The sequence below is a fragment of the Callospermophilus lateralis genome, chromosome 2 (genome assembly GCF_048772815.1).
Source record: "Callospermophilus lateralis isolate mCalLat2 chromosome 2, mCalLat2.hap1, whole genome shotgun sequence".
Lineage (NCBI taxonomy): Eukaryota > Metazoa > Chordata > Mammalia > Rodentia > Sciuridae > Callospermophilus > Callospermophilus lateralis.
In genome coordinates this window covers 124001581-124027666 of record NC_135306.1, presented here as the reverse complement: position 1 = coordinate 124027666, position 26086 = coordinate 124001581, and the positions used below count along the sequence as shown (strand labels likewise).

The 26086-nt window shown below is 39.3% G+C and overlaps 1 protein-coding gene across 1 annotated transcript in view; it reads right to left on the bottom strand.

Moving 5' to 3' along the window:
• The window catches only part of Mmp20 (matrix metallopeptidase 20), a 41996-nt gene extending 18035 nt beyond the window's left edge, over nt 1–23961 (bottom strand). The window contains exons 1-6 of the mRNA XM_076843836.2: nt 23836–23961; nt 16337–16584; nt 12341–12489; nt 10632–10757; nt 9688–9849; nt 7420–7561 (exon numbers count right to left, since the gene is read on the bottom strand). Coding sequence (XP_076699951.1) covers nt 7420–7561; nt 9688–9849; nt 10632–10757; nt 12341–12489; nt 16337–16584; nt 23836–23961 — 953 coding nt within the window. The remainder of the gene's footprint in view (nt 1–7419; nt 7562–9687; nt 9850–10631; nt 10758–12340; nt 12490–16336; nt 16585–23835) is intronic.
• Nucleotides 23962–26086: the final 2125 nt, after the last annotated feature.

Below are 26086 nucleotides of genomic sequence, written 5' to 3'. Positions count from 1 at the left end.
ATATGGAGTTATTAAACTTTGATGTCCTGAATAACTCAATATGAGTGACACAATGATTAAAGAAGAAGGCAAACCAAAATATACTTTTGAAAATGTTTACAGGTGAGAGAATCTTCAATTTCTTACTGTATCAACTTTGATTAAGGATACTGTGAGGACTAAATTTAAATAGCACATTCTAAATCAAGAATGATTTTTGTGCTCCAGGGACAAAATGATCTTGTGCCTAGTGACAATTTTGGTTGTCAAATTAAGGCCACCCAGACATCAGAGCCAGAGCTGCCACTCAATACCCTATATCACAGGATAGCCCAATGTAACAGACTTGCTTGAGTGAAAATATCAGTAGTAGCAAAATTAAGAAATCTAATGAAACACTGTTATGATGTATTATAATGTATGCATTGTTTGCATAAGAAAAATAAATGCTATCCATCACTTATATAAATTATCACAAATTTCAAATGGAACATGTAATCAATCATAAAAAATCCCCATAAAGCAATGGGGAAAATTATGTCTGCCAGATAATAACACAATAGAACACATATTAAGAGTATTTACAATTTTAGAGCTATTTATCTCAGTAAAAAAATGTATTAAAATTGACTCCAAAAAGCATAGCAAGTAACATCCCGATTTATCTGTAAGTGGATTTAAAATTTAAACCATAAAATCTATAAGTCTGTCAGAAAAGAATAGCTGTGGAATATATCGGAACTATGTAATGAAAACAGATAAAAGAGATCATATCAGTAGTCCATATTTGATCTTTGATAAGGAGGGCAAAACAATGGAACTTATTGATATTTTCAACCAGCTGATTAGATATTTAGCTCCACTATTTATCTTTGTGTACCAATAGCTGATGCTGTGCCTGGCACATGATCAGGGTCCAGTAAATATTTATTGGCTAAATAAATAAGTACCAGAGAATTGAGCGGAACATATTTGATCAGCAAATTTCATATTCTCTGAAATTTTCATTTCCTTTTACTGTAGAACAGTAACTAATTCATCAAATTTTAGGTTAGTGATAAACTTCCCCCTCCCTCTTGCAGGATCATGTAATATTCATCTTTTTATCCTGGGATTTAGCGTAGTGTCTGGTGCATCTTTGATCTATATTGTCAAACCTTTGTTGTTGTTGTTGTTGTTCTTCTTCTTCTTCTTCTTTTTTTTTTTTTTTTTGACACGGGGCATTCACTGAGCTACACCCTCAGCCTAAACCTTTGTTCTTGTTGTGTTATACCCAATCATTGCCACTCTCCACCTACCCAAGCAGAACGCTATTAGTCTTTCATTTTCAGGAGATGCCTTCACCTATTTGGGGAGTATTCAGGCAATTCAGCCTGAGCTGAATGAGCGCTCTCATTTTCTATTGATAAATCTTCAACCTCACTCTCTCCCTGACTCAGTTATTCTCTGTCGTTCAGGGGAAGAGATGTCTTATTTCTTTCTAGCTTTCTGATGCTCTCAATTTAGTTACTGCTTGCTCTCCTGAGATCAGGCAATATGGTTGCAATGAAAAAGAATCAAGGGATGCTTGGAATCCTTTTTTTTTTTAAATCCTGATTATATGAGTTGCTTAATTTTTCTGAGACTGAATTTCTTTCTGCTTACTCATTCCTACAGGTCTCTTGTATATGTCTACAAATTTATTAATCTATGATGTATAAAATTCAAGCAGTTTTTTTCAACATAGGTAAATTTCCTACTTAATTTGTCTCGTTGGAAACTTTGAAGTACACACCATTACATCATTGCCTGAGAAGCCATTCATTTTGTGGGTTCACTGATCAGGGCTGATGATCTCAGAACACTTCAGAGGCCAAGAAATCAACCACGCATCCTCTACTCCACTGAACCAAGAAAAATACAGCTTATAAAATGAAAGGCCCAGATGTAGACAGTGATGTGGGTTAAAAATAGTCAAAGCTGTGCACGGTGTCCTTAAATTAAGAATGTTTACAGCCATCTGAGGAACCCACAGGATCCATGTTTAGAAGCCATGCCCTGTGAAGGCAAAGCTCCCCACCCCTCGCTCAGGAGAGAGTTCAGGAGAAAGAACACAGAGCCAGAGAACTTTGTTCACCTTCTGGCTTTTTTTTTTTTTTTTCCCTGAATTTTTAATTCATCACAGAGAGCTGGTCTAAGTAACTACAAGGCTACCCTATAGCCAGAAAAGACACAGCCCCAGGCAGAGTGTGGAGGAGGAAGACTTGCTCCCCGTGTGGGGCTCTCTTCAAGCCCACGGAATCCTGGGAAATGTGATTTCAAACATACTAATCGCAGTGGGCACTGATGGTATGGTCCTTCCTACCTACAGCATTTCACTGTTCTTTTTCTGCATTGGCTCCTTTTCATGTCTTCCAACATGAACATTTCCCATCTTTGAAATTCTCTTTTGACCCTGCAGCCTTTGCCAGCTGTTTGTCATTGACCCAACTCCCAAATGAACATCCATCTCTGCCATTTGCACTGCGACTCCCTGGGGCCTGGGCCCTTCCTCACTCCTGTGCCGTGACTACGTTCCCTAAGGATCACCGGCAGTTAGTCCCTTCTCTTCAGCCCTCCATCTGGCGACTTCAGCAGTGTTTTCCATTGTTGATCATTAAAAATCAAAACAACAACAAAAAATATGAATTTCCTGGATTTATCTAAGATTCAACCACAAGGATTTTGTGGCTGCTATCAAGCAAACCAAAATTAAAATTCTAGCTGAGGACAGTAACTGTGTGAATTTAACGAGCAAATGTGTGTAAAATGCTCAGCATCTTACACAGCAGGTCATAAGATGACCATGAAATGTCAGCTATTATCCCTCTCGTGGTTGTCATTTCTCTTGGAATGCTGCTTCACTCTCGCCTTTATTAAGTGCTTTTCTCCACTGCAGTCACTTCCTTGCTTCCTCTTTATTCTCTCTTCAGATCTGTTAGGCACTTCCTATCTTTAACTGCCTCCTCTGTGTGGGAGATTCAAAACCCACCAAACCGCCAGCTGTGACCCCTTCCCTGAGCACTTGCTTATTTCTATGAAACCCCTCTACAATTGCCAGTACTTTAAATCTGACACATCTAGGATAGGCTTTTTTTTTTTTTTTTTTCATGTGTCCCAAATCTCGTGATTCTCCTGTGTGGACAATGCCATCACAGCACAGCCATGAGGCTGCTCCCTGCTGGGGCCCTCCTCCCTCACTGGTGAATCCACCAGCAGCCTCTTACACCCATCCTTCCCTTACAAATGTTTATTATTATTATTATTCTATGAAATATGCAAAATCTTTTAAAATGTGAGTGTGAGTTAGCGATCAACAGATTTTTAAAAATAAAGAATCCTATTTTTGAGGAGAGAGAAAAAAAATCCTTTTGTTACTGCCTGCTGGCTCCCAACCTGTAGGCATATGGACTGGGAACAGCCTGGAAGTGTTCTTCCTAACTCAATGCACAACAGTTCAAAAAACTCATGTTCATTCATGTTAAAGTCCAGTGCTTTCCTTGGTAGTTCCATTTCATAACTTGCAGATTCACATATTAGGAACTGGACAGACTCTGGCCTGCTGTGGATGGTCTGCAAGTTGAGATGGGGGTCTAGTTTCTTCATCATTATTCATAAATCTATTATTCTTCTAAGATCTGTAGCTGATTGTGATGGTCTTGATTTTATCATTAAAATTATGATGGGAAAACCCCCAAATAGTCTGGGAGATACAATATAATTTTAATATGATTGCAAATCAAGTCATTTTCTCTTTTCTTTTGTGAATGAAATAGCCTTAATGTTTTGTCATGTATTATAAAGAGCAAATGAAAGTGCCTATCTACGTAAATATCTACTTATGCCTTTTAACTGATTGTAGGTGAGCTTTGTTCTTTTCACCAGATCATTGGAATGTACATGTACACACTAAGGAGAATATCTAACAATCTCATGGGGCCTTTACAAGGTCCTGCATTCCATCTTGCTTTGGAAACAAACTGCATGGTTATTATGCCACAGCTTGCAATGTCCCATTAACAGATTATTGTTGGTGACGGGGAATTCCGGGCTGGTGAGTGGGAGAGAGCAGATCAGAGCCTTTTCATAACAGTGACTCCCTGATTGCCATTCTAACTGTGGCTTGAAAGAATTCTTTGTTCTTTGTCCAGGCTGAACAAATACTTTGGGACTTGTGGTGGCAGCTGGTAGGGGATCAGAGCTAGGGAGTCCTGGAATCCCAGCTCTGGATGGCACCTTGGAGCAGTAGAGCAGTGTAGTTAGGAACACTGACTCAGGAGTGTGTTAGCAAGTTTGCAGCCCAGCTTCACCCTCTTGAGCTATATGCTTCTGAGCAAATTGTTTGTCTTTTCTGTATCTTGTAGAAAGAGAATAACACCTTTGTAAGGATTTGATAACAAGGTGCTTCACATAGTAAGTTCTGAACAATTGAATTCACTATTAATAATCAGACAACATCCTAATTTTACAGAGAAGACAGGCTCAAGGTCCCTGGCAAGTTAAAGGCAAAGCCACTTCTGACTTCTATCCTCCTTACAGCTCTTCCTCATTCTTTGGAATGACCTGTCCAGCCCCAATAGCCCAGTACATCCTTAGTAAGTCATTTCCCCTTTGCTAATGTCCCACCTCCGCTTACTCATTCCTACAGGTCTCTTGTATCTGCCTCCTGTCCATTCTGTTATCACAGTCAGCATTCATAGTCAAAACGCCAAAAGACATACCCTCTTCAAATGGTCATTAGTCATTGCTAAGTGTTCATAGTTTGATAGAGGGTTTTTGGTTTGGTTTTGCTTTTTAAAGAAAATAATTATAATTGAATGCAAAGGTATAGTATCCAGATTTCACCATCTCCTTTGCCACTACCACAGCCACTGATATTGACCAGAAGAAGAAGCTATGCTCTACACAATGGCCTCACTTCTTTATCCCTGAATGAGGGCTGCGTGCTGTTCAGTGTCCAGACACTCTGTCACTGTGGACTCTATAATAATGTGAATCCTCAGCCTTGTGTCCCAGCTCTTCCTGCCCTCCACCTTGCCTACCACTCCTGGGCCATTGCCTGGGTTCCATTAGGTTTACTTTTTGGTAAAGCAAAAGCTGCCAATGCCAAGGTGGAGTTACTTATATTAGACACGAACCAAAGCAGAGCTGGAAGTCATGACAGGATCTTATGCTTCTCTGTGTGAGATAACAACTACTACCAGAACACTCTCACAGTTCAGGGAAAAAAAAAATCCAGGTAAGTTGCTTCTGTGAAGCAATCAATGCTATCAGTGAGTGATCTCCAGCACCTGCAGTGAGCCTCTGTGGCTGAAGAGCTTTGGTTTTGGACAGCTTGCAGAGAACATCTTTTTTGCCTTCCAAAGCTTCCCCTTGCCCTAACCTCCTCAGATGCACCATAATTCAAGTAGCACGTGAACATGGACTGTGGTCCTCTGCTCTCTCTTAGATGAACTTGTGGTTTCTCTGGAGATCCTTTCTCTCTGTTGTTATTTAGTTGACAGTAATAGTAGGAAAAATTTCAATGATCAATAAATCTTAGAAAATAAAAAAATACATGAAAATGACAAAAATCATTTAGGTCTTCTAAATACCTTAGCCGTTTCTAAGCCTTCTTGCTTACATGAATTACATATTTTTTGATTCCCACTCCTATGCACAGCAACTGCCATTTACTGAGCCCTCACTTTGTGTCTGTGGCCTTATCAGTAAGAGGGAGGTTCCCAGCCTCTGCTCTGATTTGCCTTTGAAAAGTAAATACCTTTGCATTTTTAAAGATTTATTGCAAGCTGCACTTAATTTTTTAAAATTGGAAGCAATATAGATATTCTCAAGTATGGGATTGGTTAATTAAGCAGTGGTATATCTATTCATTGGAATAATACATAATATGTGAAAGATTAAAATCAAACTTAATTGACATGAAAAAGTGAAATGATGTTGAGGGAAATACATTTCAAAATCAACACAAGTAGTAAAATCTCATTTTTGGGAAATCTTTGCCTTCTCATATTTACAATACATAACTTTTGAACCAGAGAAAAAGCCTGAAAGGATTTACAAAACCATGGTTAACAATGTGATCACTCTGTGTTACAAACTGAGTGTTTGGGCTGCTCCTTCCCCTAGCTCATAGGCTGAAGCCCTAACCCCCAACTTGATGATATTTGGAGGTGGGGCTTTGAGAGACAACAGGTTTGGGTGAAGTCATGAGGGCGACACCCTTATACTAGCATTTAGTGCCCTTATAAAAGGAGACATCGGAAAGTTCTGTGAGAAATACATTTCCATTGTTTCAGCCACCCTGTCTATGATATTCTGTTATGGCAGCTTGAGTGGAATAATGCATTCTGGGTGGTGGGATTCTTTTGTATATTTTGTTACTCTCTCTCTCTTTTCAGAATAAACAAAAGTATTCTTGTGATAATAGCTTAAAGATCCAATTCCTAAAGAAACATCAGATTTCTCAGGCATCATCTCCTCGGTGAAGTCTCTCTGGACCTCTGAGGTGTTTATTCCGTGTACGGTCTCATAGTTCTTCTATATTTTAGAGCTCGTGTCTTGCCATGATTTTTGAGTGTCCTTCTGTCTCAAGCCACTATGAGGTGAGCAAAGGCAGAGAGGATGTTGATCCATTTTTAAATCCCTAGACATTACGGTAGTGCTTGGCACCCAATATGGGCCCAATGGAGAAAACGATAATGCCATACACACATTCCTGAGCTCCTCTGACTATCCTGGTGTGATTGGATTCCATCTCCAGTGTAGATAAATGTGGCTATTTCTCTTTTCTTCCACGAAAAGAAGAAATTACAGTAACCAGTGTTATGGAGGCAGCAGCCATGTTCCCCTAGAAGCCAGAGAGTGGAGAGGAAAGGGATCTGTCTTCTATATGCTATCTGACAGCTAACCGAAAGGGGGAAAGTTGGAAGCCTTGAAGAAGAGATTACCACCCACCATCATCCAATCATCTTCCTGTTTGCCTCTTTGTCCAAATAGTCAACCAAATATTTATTGAACACTTACAACATGCTCTCTCTAGGCACATGGTAGTAAAGAGAACAGATATCAGATAAATTTGGGCTAGTGTCTTACTTCAGCCACTTAACTGCTATCTTGGGAATTTACTTGTTCTCTTTGAGCTACTTTCTTCCTCCCTAAATTGGGAGTTCTGCTCTCTACTGTGATAATGTTTAGAAGAAACACTGCACATGTATGGAGAGCACTTAGCACAATACCAAGACTACGGTAGTTTGGGCAGTTCTTTATCCCTGCAAAGACCCTTGCTGTCCACCCTACTGCTATTCAAGACTGCATTTCCACATGAAATTCAGACAGGGCCGCAACAATGACCTCTGAAGGGATGTTTGTCTTGAGGTGATCCAAGGCCTGACAAGAGTTGGGGGTATGTCTGAGGCTTACCGGTCCCTGAAGAACAGAAGCTCCTTTCCCAGCATTGTCACGGCATCAAAGGATGCTCTGGAATCACAGGGATCAGGGTTGGATGGCTTGTGAGGAGGGACATGGGGAATAGTGGGTTTTCCCAGGAATGGTTTCCGAGGTCCTAGGATTCAAAGGGTCTTGGTCAAAATGGTACCAGGAATTTAGAGTTTGTACACTTCTACTCTAGAGACACAGGGGCCTGTATACTTTCATTCTGTATGTGTTATGTCATAAAAAATGGCAGGTAGATCTGGGTTTGAATCCTGGCTGCCCTCATTGCTGAGCTGTGTGATTTGAGGCAAATAATTTAACTTTTTAAAGCTTCAGTTTCCTCGATTATAAAACGAGAACTGTAATAATAGACTCTACCTCCATAAAGACATTTATGAGAATCAAATAATGCCTGAAATCACATATGAATGCTTAGCCTATAGTCAGTGTTTAAAACATGGTTGCTATTATTTTGTTGTTATACATAACTTCTTTGATATATAAGTTATATTTTAAAAATGTAACTTAAAATTTTCCTTAATTATTTCTTGGTAATTAATTTCTATTTTTCCCCCCTCATTTAGAGTGTCACTTCCTTGGGTGCTTTTAAATTTGTTTATTTATTCTTTGGCATCTTGCACTGTGCTTAAACCTTTACTAGGCACCCAGGAAAGACTGAATGAATTCATGTGGAGATAAAGCACCCTGAAGGTTTTTGCTATTGAAAGGTATCTTCTGGTGGATCTGTTTGTAAAATAGGAATCCACTCCTTGGAAGAGCAACTAGTGAGTTTTCATCTCCCACACTCCATCTCTGAGCACTACTTGCCGTAACAAACCTATGTTATTATTATCTGTTCACTCGTGTATAAATACCCTATGAAAATACGTGCTTTGGCTCCTGGCTGAGAAGGATGGTGCCTTGCATCCCACAAGCACCTATGAAGGTGAGTCTTTGGCTTGGCCCTTCTTAGCAGCCCATAAGAATTGCATCACATTGCAGCTTTGCCCCTGATGCTCTAGAGTAGAGTATGTGAAATAGAGACATTCACAGTATTTCCCCTGTTCCAGCGTGGAGTGGAAGTGGCATCTAACCTTTCTGGAAATTAAATTTGGCTGGCTGAAGGCTTCTGTGGATAAAAATTTGTCTTTTGTGTGCAAGGTGACATATGAGTGCTTGCAGATGCAGCGCCCCTTTCTAGTTAGCAGGTGGACTGGCAAATGCTCAAGAAGTCACAGGGCTCTGGCTCTCTGGGCTCTCTAGGCTTAGAGGATGTGGAGAGGCTCTGGCAAGGCTGAGTAACCAGGACTCCAAGGTCCAAGGGAAAAAATCAGTCCCCTAAAGTTTTCTACCTTTTTATTCACTGAATAAAAATTATCATCTTATAAAAGAATTCAGTCTTTCCGGGGTGCCTAGGAGTGGGTCCCTGTTTTACACACAGATCCACCAGAAGATACCTTTCAATAGCAACAACCTTCACAAGAATTCATTCAGTCTTTCCTGGGTGCCTTTTTATGAATGGATTGATTTGTTTTCCCTTTAAGGAAACGTGGATATAGTTTCTAGTAATCTTTTATTATCTTTTTGAAAGAATGTTAACACTTGAGATAATTTTGAATATCTTAGACCCTCAGCTTTCTCAGTTATCAAATGAGGAAAATATCCTACACCCTACAGTCATGTCATGAGGATGACATGAGATGACATATGTGAGTATATTTCATAAACTGCAGACTGCCTATGCATCTGGGTGGTGGGGTTATTATCATCATCATTTCTATTTTTAGGAAGATAAGGCTACTTGTCTGCAAATGGGGAAGCACCGTATACATGAATTGTTAAATATATGCATCCTCTCTCAAAGTATAAATTTTGACTTGCACTGAAACCTTTACGAGGCAACCAGGAAAGACTGAATGAATTCTTGTGAAGATGAAGCACCCTGAGGGTTTTTGCTACAAAACAAAACAAAAAATAAACAACAAAAAACAAACCAGATAATGGCCATTTTTCTACAGCCATCCAGGTTCAGAATGCTCTGGAGGAAAGATGCAAATTTAATTGCACATCTTAGAAAAGAAAACAATGTTCATAACTGGTAAATAGGCTCTTGACAGAAGATATCACTGGGTCTGGGGTCTCCAGCTTAATTATTACCTATATAGGTAACTCCTGGCAAAATGCCCTTTCTCTAAGTTGGAGACCAAATGCCTGTCACTTTCAGGATTAGTGGGCAAAGAAATGCAGTGATCATACCGTACAATGCCTGGATCCCTTTCACATCATCCTTGGGCAGGCGGAATCCATAGGGATTCTGGTACTTATACGTGGGGTACATCAGTGCTGTTGGGTCGCTAGAATGGGCCAGGCCCAGGGCATGGCCAAATTCATGAGCAGCAACAGTAAATAAATTGAAACCTAAACAATGTGAGAGAGAAAGGCAGCATCAACACAGGTTTTTGTTTTCTCTCTCTTCTGTCTTTCCAGGAGAATTTATGCCCAAATCACAGTCAACGCATCTCCTTTTTATAGCTGGATTGTTCAGAGGTTGGTAGGCCATTGTGGCAATTAACTGACTTTAGTTCTTTCCCCTTGTTGGAGAGTGGGGGATGATAGAAATGTAAACCAGTCCAATTTTTTTTTTTTTTTTTTTTGGTCAGTGATGCTTGATGGATTGATAAAGAAGGGCCTTTGAGATAGTAGTGGCAAAATAATACAGATTTAGACCACAAATGCTTGAACAGTTTTCAGTTCTCGCAGCCTACTTCTATTTATCCACATTTCACACTGATCTCCAGGTGACCTGCATGATATTCTGGAAGCTTTTTACCCATCCCCATCACACTTCTTAGGAGAATACAGATTCCCTTGGGTCACTTCTGAGTGTAGCTTATTTCCAAGTACAAGTGAGAAACAATAAATGTCAAATTACTGAAGAGAAGGAGAGCTGGGTGTTGAGGAGGGCATTGCTGTTTCCTGAGATTTTTATGCTATTAAACAGATCAGACAAGTCTACAGCACAGTCTTGGGTGGGTCTTTTCCCTTATGGAGTTCCCTTTTGGATTTTTGGCTTACTTGTTTTTCCTAGCCAGCCTCCCTAGTTAAAGGGTGGCTTGGGACGTTGAACCTCAAGGTTTCATGATGGAGGCCCAGGAGAAGGTACAATATTTTCCAGGTTATGGTGAATTGTGCATATATACCATTCATCCCCATAGTCCACTTCTCAGCATTGTCGAAATGTGTGTCTCCTCCCAGGCCTTCTCCAGGTGCAAATGCATGGGCTAGAGTCCCTCGAGGCCCATCAAATGGATAGGAATCTCCATGATCTAAACAACAGGAAATAGGATTAAGTCCTAGCAGTTCTGAGGGGCAGAGGGAATGAACAACGCTTTGAATAGCATTGACACTTAAATTTACTTTCCCAATATTCATTGTTATAAGAAGTTCACATATCAACAGAAACTGCCCATTGAAAAATAAAAAGTACAACTTCATACTTCAGAGGTAGCATTAAAAATGAAAAACTTTTTTTTTGTGTGTGGTTGTTTTTATAGTGACATAGCATACTGTGGGCTATGCATGTACCTTAGATTACAAAAGAAGAAAGAACAGGGGGACATTAGATAGTAACCTGGTCACTGATTGGAATGCGCACTTTTGGCAGAAAGGACTTTTGAAATACGAGTCAGCTGAGAGGGTGTAGTAAATTTAACAAGCTTTTGATTATCCCACAATATAAGTCAATTTAAGGAAGTGTTGAAAAGGAAAAAAGGAAATTTATGTATAATTTTGAAATACCTTCATGTGTGAAACTCATGAAATTTAGGGAAAATTCTAACCTTTGAAGCTCTAGGTTTTTGTTTTATCATTTATATTTAAATTAACCCTTCACTGGGAACTTAACAGAAAAGAAGGAAGAACAAAATGGGGGATGTAGTAGAAGCTACGTTTTACAATTTTTTAAGAATCTTTGTGAGTATGCCCTATTTATTTATTTTTTTTTTTTTGAACCAATGAAACAAAGTCCAGTTGCAGCATTTCTCAGGTGTCAGTGCAATGAAGTTTAACTTGGGGGCCTGTCCTGAGGACATAATGATGACTGCAGGGCCCCTAGTCAACCTTTGTGTTAGGGGACAGAGTACCAGCTTGAAAGATGAGAGCCACACATTAACTCCATGGCCTCCAAAGCTGCCTTGAGTCACTGTGCCCTGACACTTCACCAAGAGGCATTGGTCCTCTGGGAACAACAGTAACCACCAAGGGCCAGGGCCATTTCTTAAGGATTTGTGCTCAGGACTTGCTTGATCTCTCTTTCTCTGCCCTTAACTATGTTCTGCCACAGAGACATCAGATTAAAATTAAGATCAGAACTTGAAATGTCAAGGGTACGTAGAAACATTGTCAGCAGATGGCAAGAAGCAGCAGCTCTCATATATCTCAACCATTAGGAAGCTGAGAAGGGAAGGGAACTTGATAGGCTATTTGACTTCCTTTTACTTCCGACATGTTTCTCTGTAAAGGGTTCAGAACTCTCCATGGATCACTGTGCAGCTCATGCTCTACTCTTTAGTATTCCATGTGAATGCACCTCCCAAAAGGTAGTCTACAAGTAACCATTGCTGCGGGTGAAAAGCTGCATCAGGGTCACTGTGGAATTCAGTGAAAGCTTGTCACAGTGAGTCTGTTCTACAGCTGAGTCTCTTGTTGGCCAGATATGCTCAGAACTCTCGTGAGTTCTGTTTTCTGACCAGATGAAGAACATAACTTTACCATGGTCCAGGCCTCTGCCCTTCACCACACCACTTGATGGAGAATCGTGCTGATCTCTTGGATTAAGTATGTAGAAGGAACACTGTTGGAACAGTTGTCCTTTGCTCTAGTAGATGAAATTCAAGAAGCACCACAGTACCTCCAGTTTCAAAAGATATCATAATATCGGCTTCTCCCGAGTTTATTCTAACAAAGCTCAGAGGCACAGCGCTGCTCCAGGCCTGCAGGGCCATCTCTACTGCTTTTTCCACTTCTATAGGACTCATGGAAGATGTGTATTTGGCTATTCTGTGAAAAGAGAAGGAATGTGTTCTTCAGTCAGTAATTGTTCCCAAGGGAAGAAGGCAAGCACTATGTTCTAGCTTGTTAAAAAAAAAAAAAAAGTTGAATGTACATCTGTAATTTAAGTTTTTTTCCCTTTGATATAATAATTCTTATTTTGCTTTTTATAATACGTTAAGTTGCTTCATGTTAACCAACAAGACAAATGAAGGGGAGAAATGAAAGTCGCGGTGATCTGGTACTGAAACAGTTTTGTTTTCATTGTCATGACACTATTACTCAGTTTAAAGAATAATACTTGTATAACATTACAGTTAGTAAGAAGTGTATTTTCCTGAAATTGGTTTTAATTGAGAGATGACCTCTTTTTCCTCAAAAGGGCAACTGAATTTTTCAATTATAAAAAAATAAAGATGTGCATTTTGGGGGCTTTACAAATTCTCATTCAAAGGGCAATGGGATTTCCCCAGGACTGTTGGGGGATGTTTTTTTCTTAACATAATGCCTTCTCAAAGAGGAAATCCTAGCTTTAAAAAAGGATGCTCATTGGGACTGGAAAAGGAGGGCAGGGAGCATTTCAGCAAGTCCTGGTGTGACAATGACACCTAAAGGCAGAAAAATATAGTGCTTTTTGGACAAATAGTGGGTAGAAACAGAGACAGTGGTTCTTTGCTCTGAAGCCTGGGGCCTGGGGTTTGTGGCAGCAGTATGGAAAAGGAAGGGCAGGAGAGAGGAACATCCACCTTTGACCTTGGGCTGGGCTGGAATACCATTGTGTGCCAAGCCACCTTGGAGCAGGATCTGAGCCTTCTTTCCCTCTTCCTCTAGTTATTGCTCCAGTGTTTTGCACATAGAAGATTCTTGGGAAATGATTAATAAATTAAAGAATAAAAGTTAGCCATTTAGGGACTACCTAGTGTCTATCAAACTTTAAGACCCGTGATTACTACCTAGGAAGCTTGTTAAATATACAGGTGTGGTCCAGAAATCTGCATTGCAGCAAGCACCCTCGGTTATTCTGATAAATGGTACAACTGCAACCAGAAACCAATAACTGGGGTTCTAAAAGAAAGGACCATGTTGGACAGAGAGGATAGGATGGTAAATAGCTCAATTCAGAACTTGGAGGGGAAGGAACAAGGAGATCTTAAAACCCAGGGGTTGGGACCAAAAGGAGGTAGTTATAAAGACCCTTAAAATAACTATTCAATGTTGTCAAAATATGCCAAGCCTATGTTGCAGTATCAATCTGTGCTTTATCATCTTGTATAGTTAGTATCTTGGAATTTTCTCACATTATAGACAAGTCAGGTGTATCTTTGTGTTGATTATATGTATAAAGAGAAAATCCTGATCCAGAATCTATTGAAAAAGCAACAGTAATCATAGTTAATATTCTTTGAACAGATACTGTAAGCCCTATTTTGTATTTGTGTGTGTGTGTGTGTGTGTGTGTGTGTGTGTGTGTGTGTGTTTGTGGAGATAGAGATCAAACCTGAACTTCACACACCCTAGGTGTGAGCTACACCCTAAGCTCAGCTCTATTTAACTGTTCTCTATTATCTACTTCTCAAAACAACCCATGAAACAGATAATCATCATCATCATCATCATCATCATCATCATCATCATCCTTTACATTTTCTGATTAGTCAGGATTTGAGCCCAGTTATGTCTGACTTCAAAGTTTATGCATATAAGCATTATATTGTATTTTTTCTTTTTAAATCATCTAGTATTTGTTATAAGAAGTTATTCTGACATCTAATAGCTACTGTATCCCGTACAGACAGAGTGCTAAGATCACTTCTTTTGTCTTTGAAGGGTGAGGAACTAAGGAACTTGAAGGGAGCAAGAATGGATCTGCTGAGGGATTATGAGGTTGCTCGATTTATCATGGAACATTATGTTTCTCCAAGTGCTATGTTATCTTGATCCATGCCCTTTGTTTCTGTGTGGATATCATGGAGTAAAATTCTGGGACAGTTTGAAAAACAAAACAACAAAACAAAACAAAACTATGAAAAGACTCCATGGATTTATACGCCAGTTCTGCCCCTAGTGGCTTTGATTTTTTTTTTTCACAGCGCCACCTTACGGATTTATGGGCTCCTAGCAAGTAATGGCAGAATCCTCTGCTCCCTGAGTGTGTGATCATGGGGACTCACCAGTGCTCCAGAACAGTTTAACAACTGGTTCTGCAAAGGAAAATAAAAGTCTCCTGATTTGTATGGTTTGCTAATTTCTGTGCTGTAAATATTATCACTGTGGCTAATTTCAGACTAGCGACTTGCCAGCCCTGATTGGGGAAGAAATGAGCAGGAGGGCACCATTGTGTAGTGTTTCTGATGAAATAGATGCACCCAGCTTTGTAAATATAGGTGATAGTAAAATGTAGGAAAACAACAATACGTTTTGATTACTTTTGTTTCTTAAAATAATTAATTGTTAATTTAAATAGTTTAATAATGGATTTATCTTAGCAATGAATTCATAAAATTCTTGAGAACTTAACAAATGATAAATTCCTGTCATTTAAAGACTAGCCCCTGAATTGTTAGGAGCCAGTTCCAGCACACCAAAGCCTGAACTTCTGGAGCAGACCTGTTTTCCTTCCTCCAGATACCTTCTGGATGTGCTCATCTTTAAAACGCAATAGAATCAGGCCTGGCTCTCCACTACTGGGAAATAAAGTCCAAACATCACATTCTAGTTGCTGTTTGGCTACTTCTCCAGCCTCACTTCCCATAGTCCCCTTCCTCTGCCCTCTACATAAGTGCTCAGGCCATTTCAGGACTTGTACACTGGTGCAGGAATGCTGCCTAACACCACAGGCTGTTGTACTCTCTGCTATTTGCTTCCCTTGCTTTTCTATGAAAAAACCCTTATCATTTGCAAGAACTGGAGCCAGACTACAAATGGAGACCATTCTTTTCCAAAGCTACAATCAGCTGGCATGTGTGTGGCTCACACTTGCAGATACTATGCACTCTCCTGAAGCCTATTCTCAGGCCATGGGGTATGCACTGTGGATGACCCACCCTTAGTTGAACTAATCTGTGAAGGAATTAGCCCAGAAGTGGGTCCAGGCTGCTGGAGAGGGGATTCTGGTCTCAATACCCAGAGCACAAGGAAGAAGGACAATGGTTCCTGTTAGCCGTGTCCTGTTGGTATGCACAGGAAGAGTCCAGAGGATGGGGTAAGGCAAAGAACTGCTTTGCCTTCAGATCAGGCCCAGAGGTCACTGCTCGTCCCTGGCAACATGGTTGCTCTCTCCACATTCTCCCACGGTTCTCTGCTTAGACCTATAGTTTCATTCTTTTCATGCAGAGTTGTAGCTGTCTTATGTCTGTCTCCCTGAAAGTTTTGTGAGATTCCTAAAGACGGTCATGGGGATCTAATCACCTTTACAACCCTTCAATTGAATGCCTATAGTAGACAGATAATAAATCACCACTAAATGGTTTTTGGAATCAATAAAAAAATTGTTAATGAATAAGTTTTATCTTTCTTTTTGAGCAGATTGTTTTAAGAAAACTAGTTGGTACTGTTAGGTTATTAATCCTATACTAAATTACTTTTCCTTAAAGATTGATATGTTGTTTCTAACTGCTGAAATTGTCTATAATGCCTAAGATGGCCACTCATTATGATAATCATGAGATTTTATTTTCAAGCAAATTGACCATTGTCATTGTCTGATGGACCTACAGAGTTCTTATTCTTTCTCATGGTTGTGAGGAGTCATGCTTTTTATACAGATCAGAGGAAGATTTAAAAAAAAAAAAACAAAGAAAAGAGAAAGGGAGAGAGAGAGAGTCTCTATGAATTTGGAAAGACTCCATCTCATTACCTGTATGTCAAAGTATTTTTTTTCCATTTGGGTTCACCTGGGAAGAGGCGATAGTTGGCCACGTCAGGAACTCCACAGCGAGGCCTCTTGATCACATCCATTGTATTCTGGTCCAATTTCCCAGTGACTTGGAGGCCAAAGAATGCTTGTAGCTCCTTGATCTTCTTGACCATGGCATTGCCTCCTCTTGCAGCCATCTCACCAACGGGGTGACCACCTTTCTTTGTGTAATACTTGTCAAGATACTCCTGAAACGGACAGGCAGGCAGACATGTCTGTGGCATAGACTCTTGCTCAAGGTAAGATGGGACAATATTCTTTGCATAAAAGTAGTATGTAAAGTACATTCCCATTTTGAAAAAATTAGACATATTTGAATAGATACAGGATACATATGGCTTAAATTATTAATGATTATCTTTGAGTAATGAGGCTTTAGACTATTTTTTTCTTTTGTCCACCTGCATTTTATAATTTTCCACAGCTAATCTAATGGGTATGTATTATTGCTTTAATTTAAAAACTATGGAAGGAAAATGATGTGAACATTTCTCTTAGGAACTGAATATTTGTCATTGAAGTCCTTTATCCAATTTCAAGACAAAGGCTGTTTTCTTTCATCATATATAACGTGAGATCTGTGAGTCCTTAACTCTCAGAGGTATCCTATTCCCTCCTCTCCTCTGATCTAAATGCAGGGGTCAGTCTATTCAGCGGAGGCGTTAAATCAGTTCAGGTGGGTTGTGGGGTGGGGAGGTTTTTTAAATTTTTTTTTTTTTTTTAGTTGTAGGTGGATGCAATACCTTTATTTTATTTATTTATTTTGTGTGGTGCTGAGGATCAAACCCAGTGCCTCATACATACCAGGCAAGCGCTCTACCACTGAGCCACAACCACCACCCGGTGGAGTGGAGTTTGTTTTCTTGGGGCAGGTTTCCTATGACAGGCTCTTTATCCCAATAAATAAAATGAGCCATAAATTATAAGGCTTCTTTTGCACATACAAACATAAAACCCCTTAGTATGCACTGTCTGAAAACCCTTTGCTATGACGCAGGGCTGGGATTAGGATAAAGTGAATGAGGCAGTGCCATGTAAATGCAGGATTGAAGCCTGCCTTTGGCTCAGGAATTTCATCTATTCAACTTATTCAGGAAAAGACCCAAAGAGCAGCTAAAAATTTATTTATGCCTTTTACCATATATATAATTTCCTACTTATATAGTATAGCATTTCTTATTTACTAGACATATATTATATAGATTATCTCTACATTATCCAGATACTTATATATTACATGTAAATTTTAAATATTATTTACTTATACACTATATACACACACATATAAACAATAAAAAGTTAGAAGAAACAAGAAGTGACAAAAGCAGAGGAGAAATCTTTCTATAGATTATAACTAAAATTTCATAAGTAAACCGAACATACACACCCAATAAATAATGAAAGATAGTGTGTCTGAATATTAATATGACATTGGTTATCTCTGGGTGGTGAAATTATGAGTGTGTTAATTTTGTCACTCAAAGATTTTTTTTTTTTCATTTTCTGGGTTTTATTTTATTTTTTCCACTTCTGGGGATCAAACTCAGGGCCTTGCACATGCTAGGCAAGTGCTCTACCACTGAGTTACATTCTCAGTCCTGTTTCAAAGTTTTCTACAATGAACATGGGCCATTGTTAAGGACAAACAGAAAGGAGTAAGTCTTACTGGTGTGGAGACGGAGCTCTACTTCCTCAGTCTGCCCTCTGTGTGAGAGGAGCTCATTTTCTCTGTAGTTGAAAATTTTAGGCGAGATGAGAACCCAAGAGGAGGAACCGTGATAGGCCACACAGAGCACCAGTCCTGAGGCCTGCACGAGCTGCTCTGAACCAGGGAGGACCACCCGACTCCATTTCCATTGTTGCCATCTCAAGTCATCTTTTATGTATTTTTTTTTTTTTTGCAAAATAAAGTTTGATTTAGTGAGTTATTCTGTTTGTGCAAGCTGATGTCAGGATAATGCAATGCTTGTGGTGATGACTGAATGTGCTTCTGAGAGTTGAGTTCTGACAATGCTCTGTATTTATGAGATAGTTTGGATTGCAAATGCTTTGTTCTCTTGCTAGGTTATGTAATATGCTCTACGTTCAAACTTTTCACAAAATATTTTCATAAAACGTTATGTAAGGGAAGATGTTTGTGGTATCTTAAGTTAAAATGCATTTACCAGTACTATTACAGTAATGTGATATGTAGGCCTGAACTGGCGCTAGGGGGAAGCAAGTGGGGGAGTCACCAAAAACTCAGTAATAGGAATAAATAAATTTTGAAAAACCAAAATCAATGCAAAAAAGTTCATGATAAACCAAATCTTGAATTTTTGAGTGAAAAGAAGTTGCAACTCTGTCTCACCCAAACCTGGCTCTGAATCATACAAAACTTTTTGAAAGGTATAGACTAAGTAACAGTGATTATATCTTACTGATAGAATTGAGATCATTTATTTTTAATTTATTTATTTAATTAACTAATTAATTAATTATTTTTTTTAGTTTTCGGCGGACACAACATCTTTGTTTGTATGTGGTGCTGAGGATCGAACCCAGGCCGCACACATGCCAGGCGAGCACGCTGCCGCTTGAGCCACATCCCCAGCACTTTATTTTTTAATTTTAGAATTTTTGTAACTTTTTTGCTATGAATCTATATAATTTTTATAGCAAATATTTTTTTTTCTTTGAAATACACACATGAGGTTAGAACTATAGATCAGAAGGTTGAAGACTGGTCATAGTGGATAGGATTAATATAAGCAATTAATGAAGTAAAAATAAAATTAGAAACTATTCCCATTTAAAAAGAATATGAGTGAATTGCTCCCTCCTTGGTGCTCCCAAGGACATGGCTCTTAGTAAATGCCTGTCACTTCTAGTTTCCACTGACTTCTTGTCCATCTTACCCGTTGGTTGCATGCTCCTTCCTTCTAGGGACACTGTGCCTGACTCAAACCCTGGGCCTGACACAGTTCTGGGCCCATAGTAGATGCTTGGTTAATGTTTGAATTCCTTTTCTTTAGTTAAAGCATGCTTTGAAGAATTATCAGAGTTACTGAGAGCCCAGTATTCTAGGAACTTTCTTGCCAGTTGTTGACAAGGCTTTAGCCTACTTTCTGGAGTCAAGATGTTTCATCAGGCACTTAGATGTGCTTTTAGAATGGCTTCTGTTTATATTCCAACACTTGCATGCTTTTGGCTCAACAGTCAATGTTGCATGGGGTCAAAGATTTCAGGACCCATCAGAGTTGTCCCATCTGCCTCTCTCCCCTCCCTTGTTGTTAAAATCACAAAGTTTGGGGGTTGATTATCAAGTGGTCTTCTTTCCACTTCTTTTGCAATGTTTGACAGATAAAATAATGAGGGCCAGAGGATCTATCCCTGCAGGCTGGTGGCCTTCAAACTCCTTTCTTAGTATGCACTGATAATATATCTCCTGAGAATTAGGACTTTACAATCCAGACTGAAGTATGTTTTGAGACAAGGTGAAGTTCAAGACATTTTCTTCAATATTTTGTCCTTTATGTCTAAGTCACTGAAATGGACTTGTGAAAACTTTTGATGTATCTGAAAAATCTCAAGTTCTAGCCAAGGCTGTATCACTAACAAGCTTGGGCAATTCCTTATATATATTTTTTTTTGATTTCAGTTTTTTTTATCTATTGGGTGGGGTTGGTTTCACTCCACTGATCACACCAGTGTGGGTGTCCAATTTGGTCCTCAAAGTGAAAATATTCTTAAATATATCAAGAGACTTCAAATGCCTTTTCATTCATCAATGCTACATCTGGAAACCTATACTGAAAAAATAATCCTTTAGATTAGGCTGTTGTGTACAACCGGTACCTATAGAAATATTATTCATATGGAAATAATCTTTCTAATAAAGGAAATGGAGAAACAAATGATAACTCACATTCTGGAAAACTTTAAATAGATATTTTATGAAAGTAGCATAAACATAAAAATTTTCTTTAAAAACAATGAAAAAAGTAGGAACCATTTTTTTTTTTTTTGGATTGAACCCAAGGTTGTTAACCACTGAGCCACATCCCCAGCCCTTTTATTTTTTATTTTGAGACAGTATCTCCTTAGGTTGCTTATAGCCTAGCTAAGTTACTGAGACTGGCTTTGATCCTGCAATCTTCCTGCCTCAGCCTCCCGGATCAGAACCATTGGGATTACTGGTGTGCACTACCTGCCTGCCTTGGAACCAAATTTTAAAGACAATAATTAAATCTTTACCATAGAAAATATAATGGTAATAAAGACACATGAATTTAACAGTTTGCATTTGGAAGGTTTTATTTTTATTTTTAATTTAATTATGCATTCATAATAATGTGGTAAAGGTAAACTTTTATTATTTTTAGAGATAATTAGAAAAAAACTTTTTAATGTTCTATTGATACTACCAGATGATCCCTGACTATGATAATTGGACTTTACGATTTTTTTTTTTTTTTTGGCTTTATGATGGTGTAAAGTGCATTCAGTAGAAATCATACTTGGAATTTTGATCTCTTCCTAAGGCAGCAATGTGTGGTACCATGTCCTCTCTTGATGCTGGGCAGGAACAGCAAGCTGCAGCCCAAGTCAGGCATGCGATCGAGAGGGTGATCACCTGTACTCCACAGTGTACTGTGTTGCTGAACAATGACATTTGGTAGGTTAGGTGTATCAAATGCAGTTTTGGGACTTGTAATATTTTCAAGCTACAATGAAGTTATCAAGATCCAACTCCACTGTAAATCAAAGAGCTAATATAGTAATTTTTTAAAAACAACCAAAAAACATAGAATCAATTGTGGATTATAAGAATAGGTAGGCATTTTATCATTCCATCAGTTTCAAAGCCTTTATATAAATCAGTAAGTCAGAGTTTAAAGGATACAAGTGAACATTAATAAACCAGCTAAGAACCTACTTTTATTTTCAAGTATAGATGTCTGTGTCAAGGGTTTTTGGAGGGGGAGGTCTATGGTGTTTGGAAATGTGGCCCCTTTGGAGCCATTTGTGCTCTTCTAGCCTGTGATCTAGAAAGAACAGAGCAGTGGGGAAAGTGTTTATCCCAACCCAGGCTGCCAGGCCTCTTCTGTCCTGTCCTGTCTCTGGGGCTCATCCAGTGCCTTCTTCTGGTCTCTCAGCTCCAGTGACACAGGGCTGCTGATTGTTGCCACTCGATGCTCCTTTATGCCAGGGCTGGTGCACTTTCCTGTTCCCTCTACCTGATTGTCCTGTCTTCAGGTTTTCACATAACAGCCTTTTTCTTATAGTTCAGCTTCATCTCCAAAGTTGCTTCCTCTAAGAGGCCTTCCTGGACTGCCCCCACGGTCCCTTTAACTCTATCATCTGGTTAACTTTTTACCAAAATCACTGATCACTTTCTGAAATAATCTTCTGCACTTATTAATTGGCTTATCTCCTCCCAATTCCTTCCCACCTCCTCCGTCACCCCGATATAAACCCGGTAAGAGCAGAGACTTGACTTTTGCTCACTCCTGTTTCTGTATCACATGTCACCTGGTAGGCATTCAATAAATAAAATTCAGTTGCCCATTTTCATTTATGATTTTATAAAGTGATGAGATTGTTATGTGTTTTTATAAACTATAAAGTGAGATAATTGATTCTTCCTAGTCTCTAAGATCCATATTGAACAGATCATTCTCACCTCCTAAAGAGTGATGACTGTGCCTCAGAACTGAAGACTGGGGCCTGCAGCAGAAGGTGCAAAGTGCTGGGGACAAGCTGTGGATGAGTCTCCATGCTTCTTGGTTTAACGTCTTACTGACAGTGTGTCATAACAGAGACTGGGGAGGGCTCAGTTTATTTGGGAAGGCAGAAGTAAGGAATCAGTAAAGGTCCCCAGTATTTGAAGTCCACCTCCTTCTTTCCTGATACCCCAGCAGACCCCTAGCTGACTCCTTACTGGCAGGGCTAGCAAGGATGTCTTCACCAGAACTTTCTGACCTTATTCCTACATATATGGGGACAGCTAATTATTATTATTAGTTTTTAAAAGGGGCTGATGGACAATATTTTTGATTCTGCAGGCTGAACTCTGTCACTGTGGTAAGGAAGCAGTTGTAATAGACAAGATGTAAACTAATGGCCTGGCCAGGTTTGGCTCATGGACTATAGTTTGCCCGAACCCTGGACTAGAATCAGAGCCTCACACCACCTTATGCCTGTTCTGGCCTCAGGATGGCCCTCCTTCTGGAGGTCACAAACCTCTAGTTTCTGAATCAGTGGCATGAATCTGGGTGGGGAAATTTGCATATGAGAAGAAGGGACGCAAATCTAGGTGCCAACAATAAAATACAATTTCCAATAGATCCCACTACTCTGAGTTACTTTTAATTTAGTTCATTTATAAGTGGGCTTTAGTTAAAGAAAGTTGAATTCAACAGGCCTGTATAGGCATCTCTTATTGAATTGAGCTTCCTTGTTCATATGCAAGCCTAATATTGAAAAATTTTAATGACTGGTGTGGAATGAAAACCGATTAGGATGGATGAGTTGTAAAAACAACTGTTGGGGACAAGCCAGTGTGCAAGGTGAAAATCAGCTTTACAGTGTGCAGGCCGGTGGTCCACTGTTATATCTGGGCAAGCAATGAAGCAACCTGAGGGAAGAGTTGTAATTGCACACATGCTATATAGTTTGGGCAGGCTCTGGAGAGAGAGGCCCATGGAGAGCATATCTGCACACTTTCCACCAATGCTGGGATTCCATTATTAGAAATTCATCTCTATTGGTCAAGGATCAACCATTTCATTTTTTAGTGCACAAATATTCAAAATAATTTTGAGTCATGTTGCCTTTAAGAAATTCCCATATGAATTATTTGTATTAGATTCTTTTTCAAACAGTCAGATGGGAGAGATCTTAAAAAAGGGAGACACGGAAAGAGTGAGTAAGTGAGGGTTATGGGGGAATACACTTTAGAGAGGAAAGGTCCTCAAAAAAGAAGAGGGTTTGCATATAGGAAAAACTTGGTTCATTTCAATTTGATCAAAGGCCTTGAATTAAGAGCCATTTTTTTCAAAATATGAAATCTTTTTGTTGTGACTGTTAGAATCCTAGTAGTAAATTCACAATCTGTCTTAGTGTGAGAGTGTTATATTTCAGCTTTTATATTTCTGCCCTTATTTTTCATCCATTATTCCTCAAATACTATTTAATCTTTTTGTTTTGTATTTTTTTTGCAAACCACCTATAATTCTGTTTAAAGCAAGATACCTAGATATTTATTCAGTTATTTATTCAGTCATGCAACACATGCAGTTAATATGCACCGACATCAGATACCATTGATTAGACTTCAGTGGATTTATAAAATGATTTAAAAGGAATCATAGATTTTTGCTTATTTTCTTATTTCATGCTTTTAGGTTTTTCTGGGCCACAAGGAGAAAGAGGAAATTGGGCAAAGATTCACAAACCTGTGCAAGGTGGTAGTTGTTCCTCCAGGTCCTGGGGGTGGCTGCAAATAGGGAGGGGGCTGCAGTGGAAAACTTCAAAGCTGTGATGAGGAGGACAGCTAGGCCAGATGCAGGGAGCACCTTCATCTCCTCTTGGAAGCTGGGTAATTATATCAGCCCAGGGGATGGCAGCCAGTGCACATTTGCACTTCGACCCTGAGCTCCTTTTATAGAGTCCAACAGGTCTGGGCCCTGCAAGCAAGGATGATTCATGTCTCAAATGGTAATTATACAGCTTGCCTCTCTCCCTGATGACGGGGTAACACAACCGTTCATAGGAATCAGGGGAAGCTTCGTTTTTTGCCAGTTACTGTCCCCAAAGGAAAGAAACAGTCACTTTTAATGAAGTTTGTTCGCTACTTATTCAAATTGGGATAAACTTGTGATTGACTCCAATTCAACCAAAAATTTGATATGCCTCAGTTTGGGGACATTTTACCATTCTGATTACAGAAAAGGTAAATGATTAAATATAACTGAATTAGAATATAATTGAATAATCACAAACCCCCCCCCCCCACATTCAACTCATCACCTGTATCTTCTGCATCCACTTTGACATTTCTCAGGAATGAATGCTGTTGATAATGATGGTTCTGAGACTCATACGATTCTGAATCATCAGGCAACCTTACATTATACTGTGCTGACTTAGGGTGGAAAGTGAACTGGTAACAGAAAGCTTTTGGATGAGTTAACACAACAGTTAGCAACTTAGTTAGCCAGAACAGTAGGCAGAACTCCCCATTTTCTGTGCGCTCTGGTTAATTGGGATCATATTCTTTTTCCTGGCTTTGAGTAAGATGAATTTTGATCTAAGGATAACATGGGAAGGGGAGGTACTAGGGAAATAAAACTGACCAGATTATGTTATGTGCATGTACAATATATAACTATGAATCCCACTAATATGTAAAATTATAATGTGCCAATTAAAAAAATGATTACAGAGAAATGGTGTTGTAAGATGGGAAAAACACTTCAAAGTCAGAAAAACTGAGATTAAACTTTTAAGATATTTCCTAGCCATGTGACGTTGGGCAATCTATTTGATCTCTGTGAACATCAGTTCACAATTTTTTTTTTTAATCTGAAAAATACTGAAAACAATACTACCATGTGTAAACTCCTTGGTGTTACAAGGGTAGCATAGCATATCGCATGGTATCTGCTAGTACCACTTGGCATCCATCCTTCCTGGGTTCTGAGAAAACGTGTCTGATGACAATAAGGAAATCACTCTTGTCCAATACAGATGAAATTCAGAGCTGAGAAAGTATAAACTCATGTTTTTCTTGTCTAAAATAAGAGCTGACTTTGAGGGCTGTGGATATAGCTCAGTGGTACAGGGATTGCCTAGCATGCTCGAGGCCCTGGGTTTGCGTCCTAGAACTGCCACCACACCCCCCCCACCCCCCCAGCCCACTCCCCCACCCCCGCCCCAAACAACCATCTCAGGGATTTTTAATAAAAAGCTCACCAGAAAGTCCTTTACTCTCTATGCTTTGCGTATCTTGCACGTATGCACAGATTTCTATTACATAATTTAAGACTGCTACAATTCAGATAAGACGCTGTCCCAGGAGGGCCTCCACCAATGAGTTGATGTCAAATCCTGCTTTGGGTGTCCAAGACCACTGCACTTGTATCCAAGCAGCTTCATGAATTTCTCCCTTTTGCTAATAAAAGCTTCCTTTACCCTCTCCTCTTTGACTGCAGGGTGCATGTTGGCCCAGCGTGTATCCTGGATTACAATCCTTTGCTCATTCATGAATAAATTCTTACACTTGGATACATTTTTTCCCTCTGGGGTTTCGTTTTAGCTTTGACCATTTAAATTCTATTTCTGACAGTACTGTGTATTTGACTTTTAGTTGGTTGATTAATCTCTTTCAGCTGAGTTATTTTTGCATTTAAAATAGGGGAAAATGCCTATTTTGTAGGATTGTCCTGAAGGAGTAAGCAAAGCTCTTAGCAAAGTGCTCAGTAGACATTAGTTCTTGTCTATTTTTTATGTTGGCTTCAGGCAACTGGTTGACTTTGAATGAATTTCTTTGGATGGATCATCACTGGCCTAGATCAATGATTCTCAAAGCACAGTTCCTGGGCCAGCAGCATCACTGCTACCTGGGAACTTGTGGGAAACGCAAATTCTCAGGTTTTCCCAGGTTTATTGAATCACAAACTCTGGGAACAAGGTCCATGGGTCTGA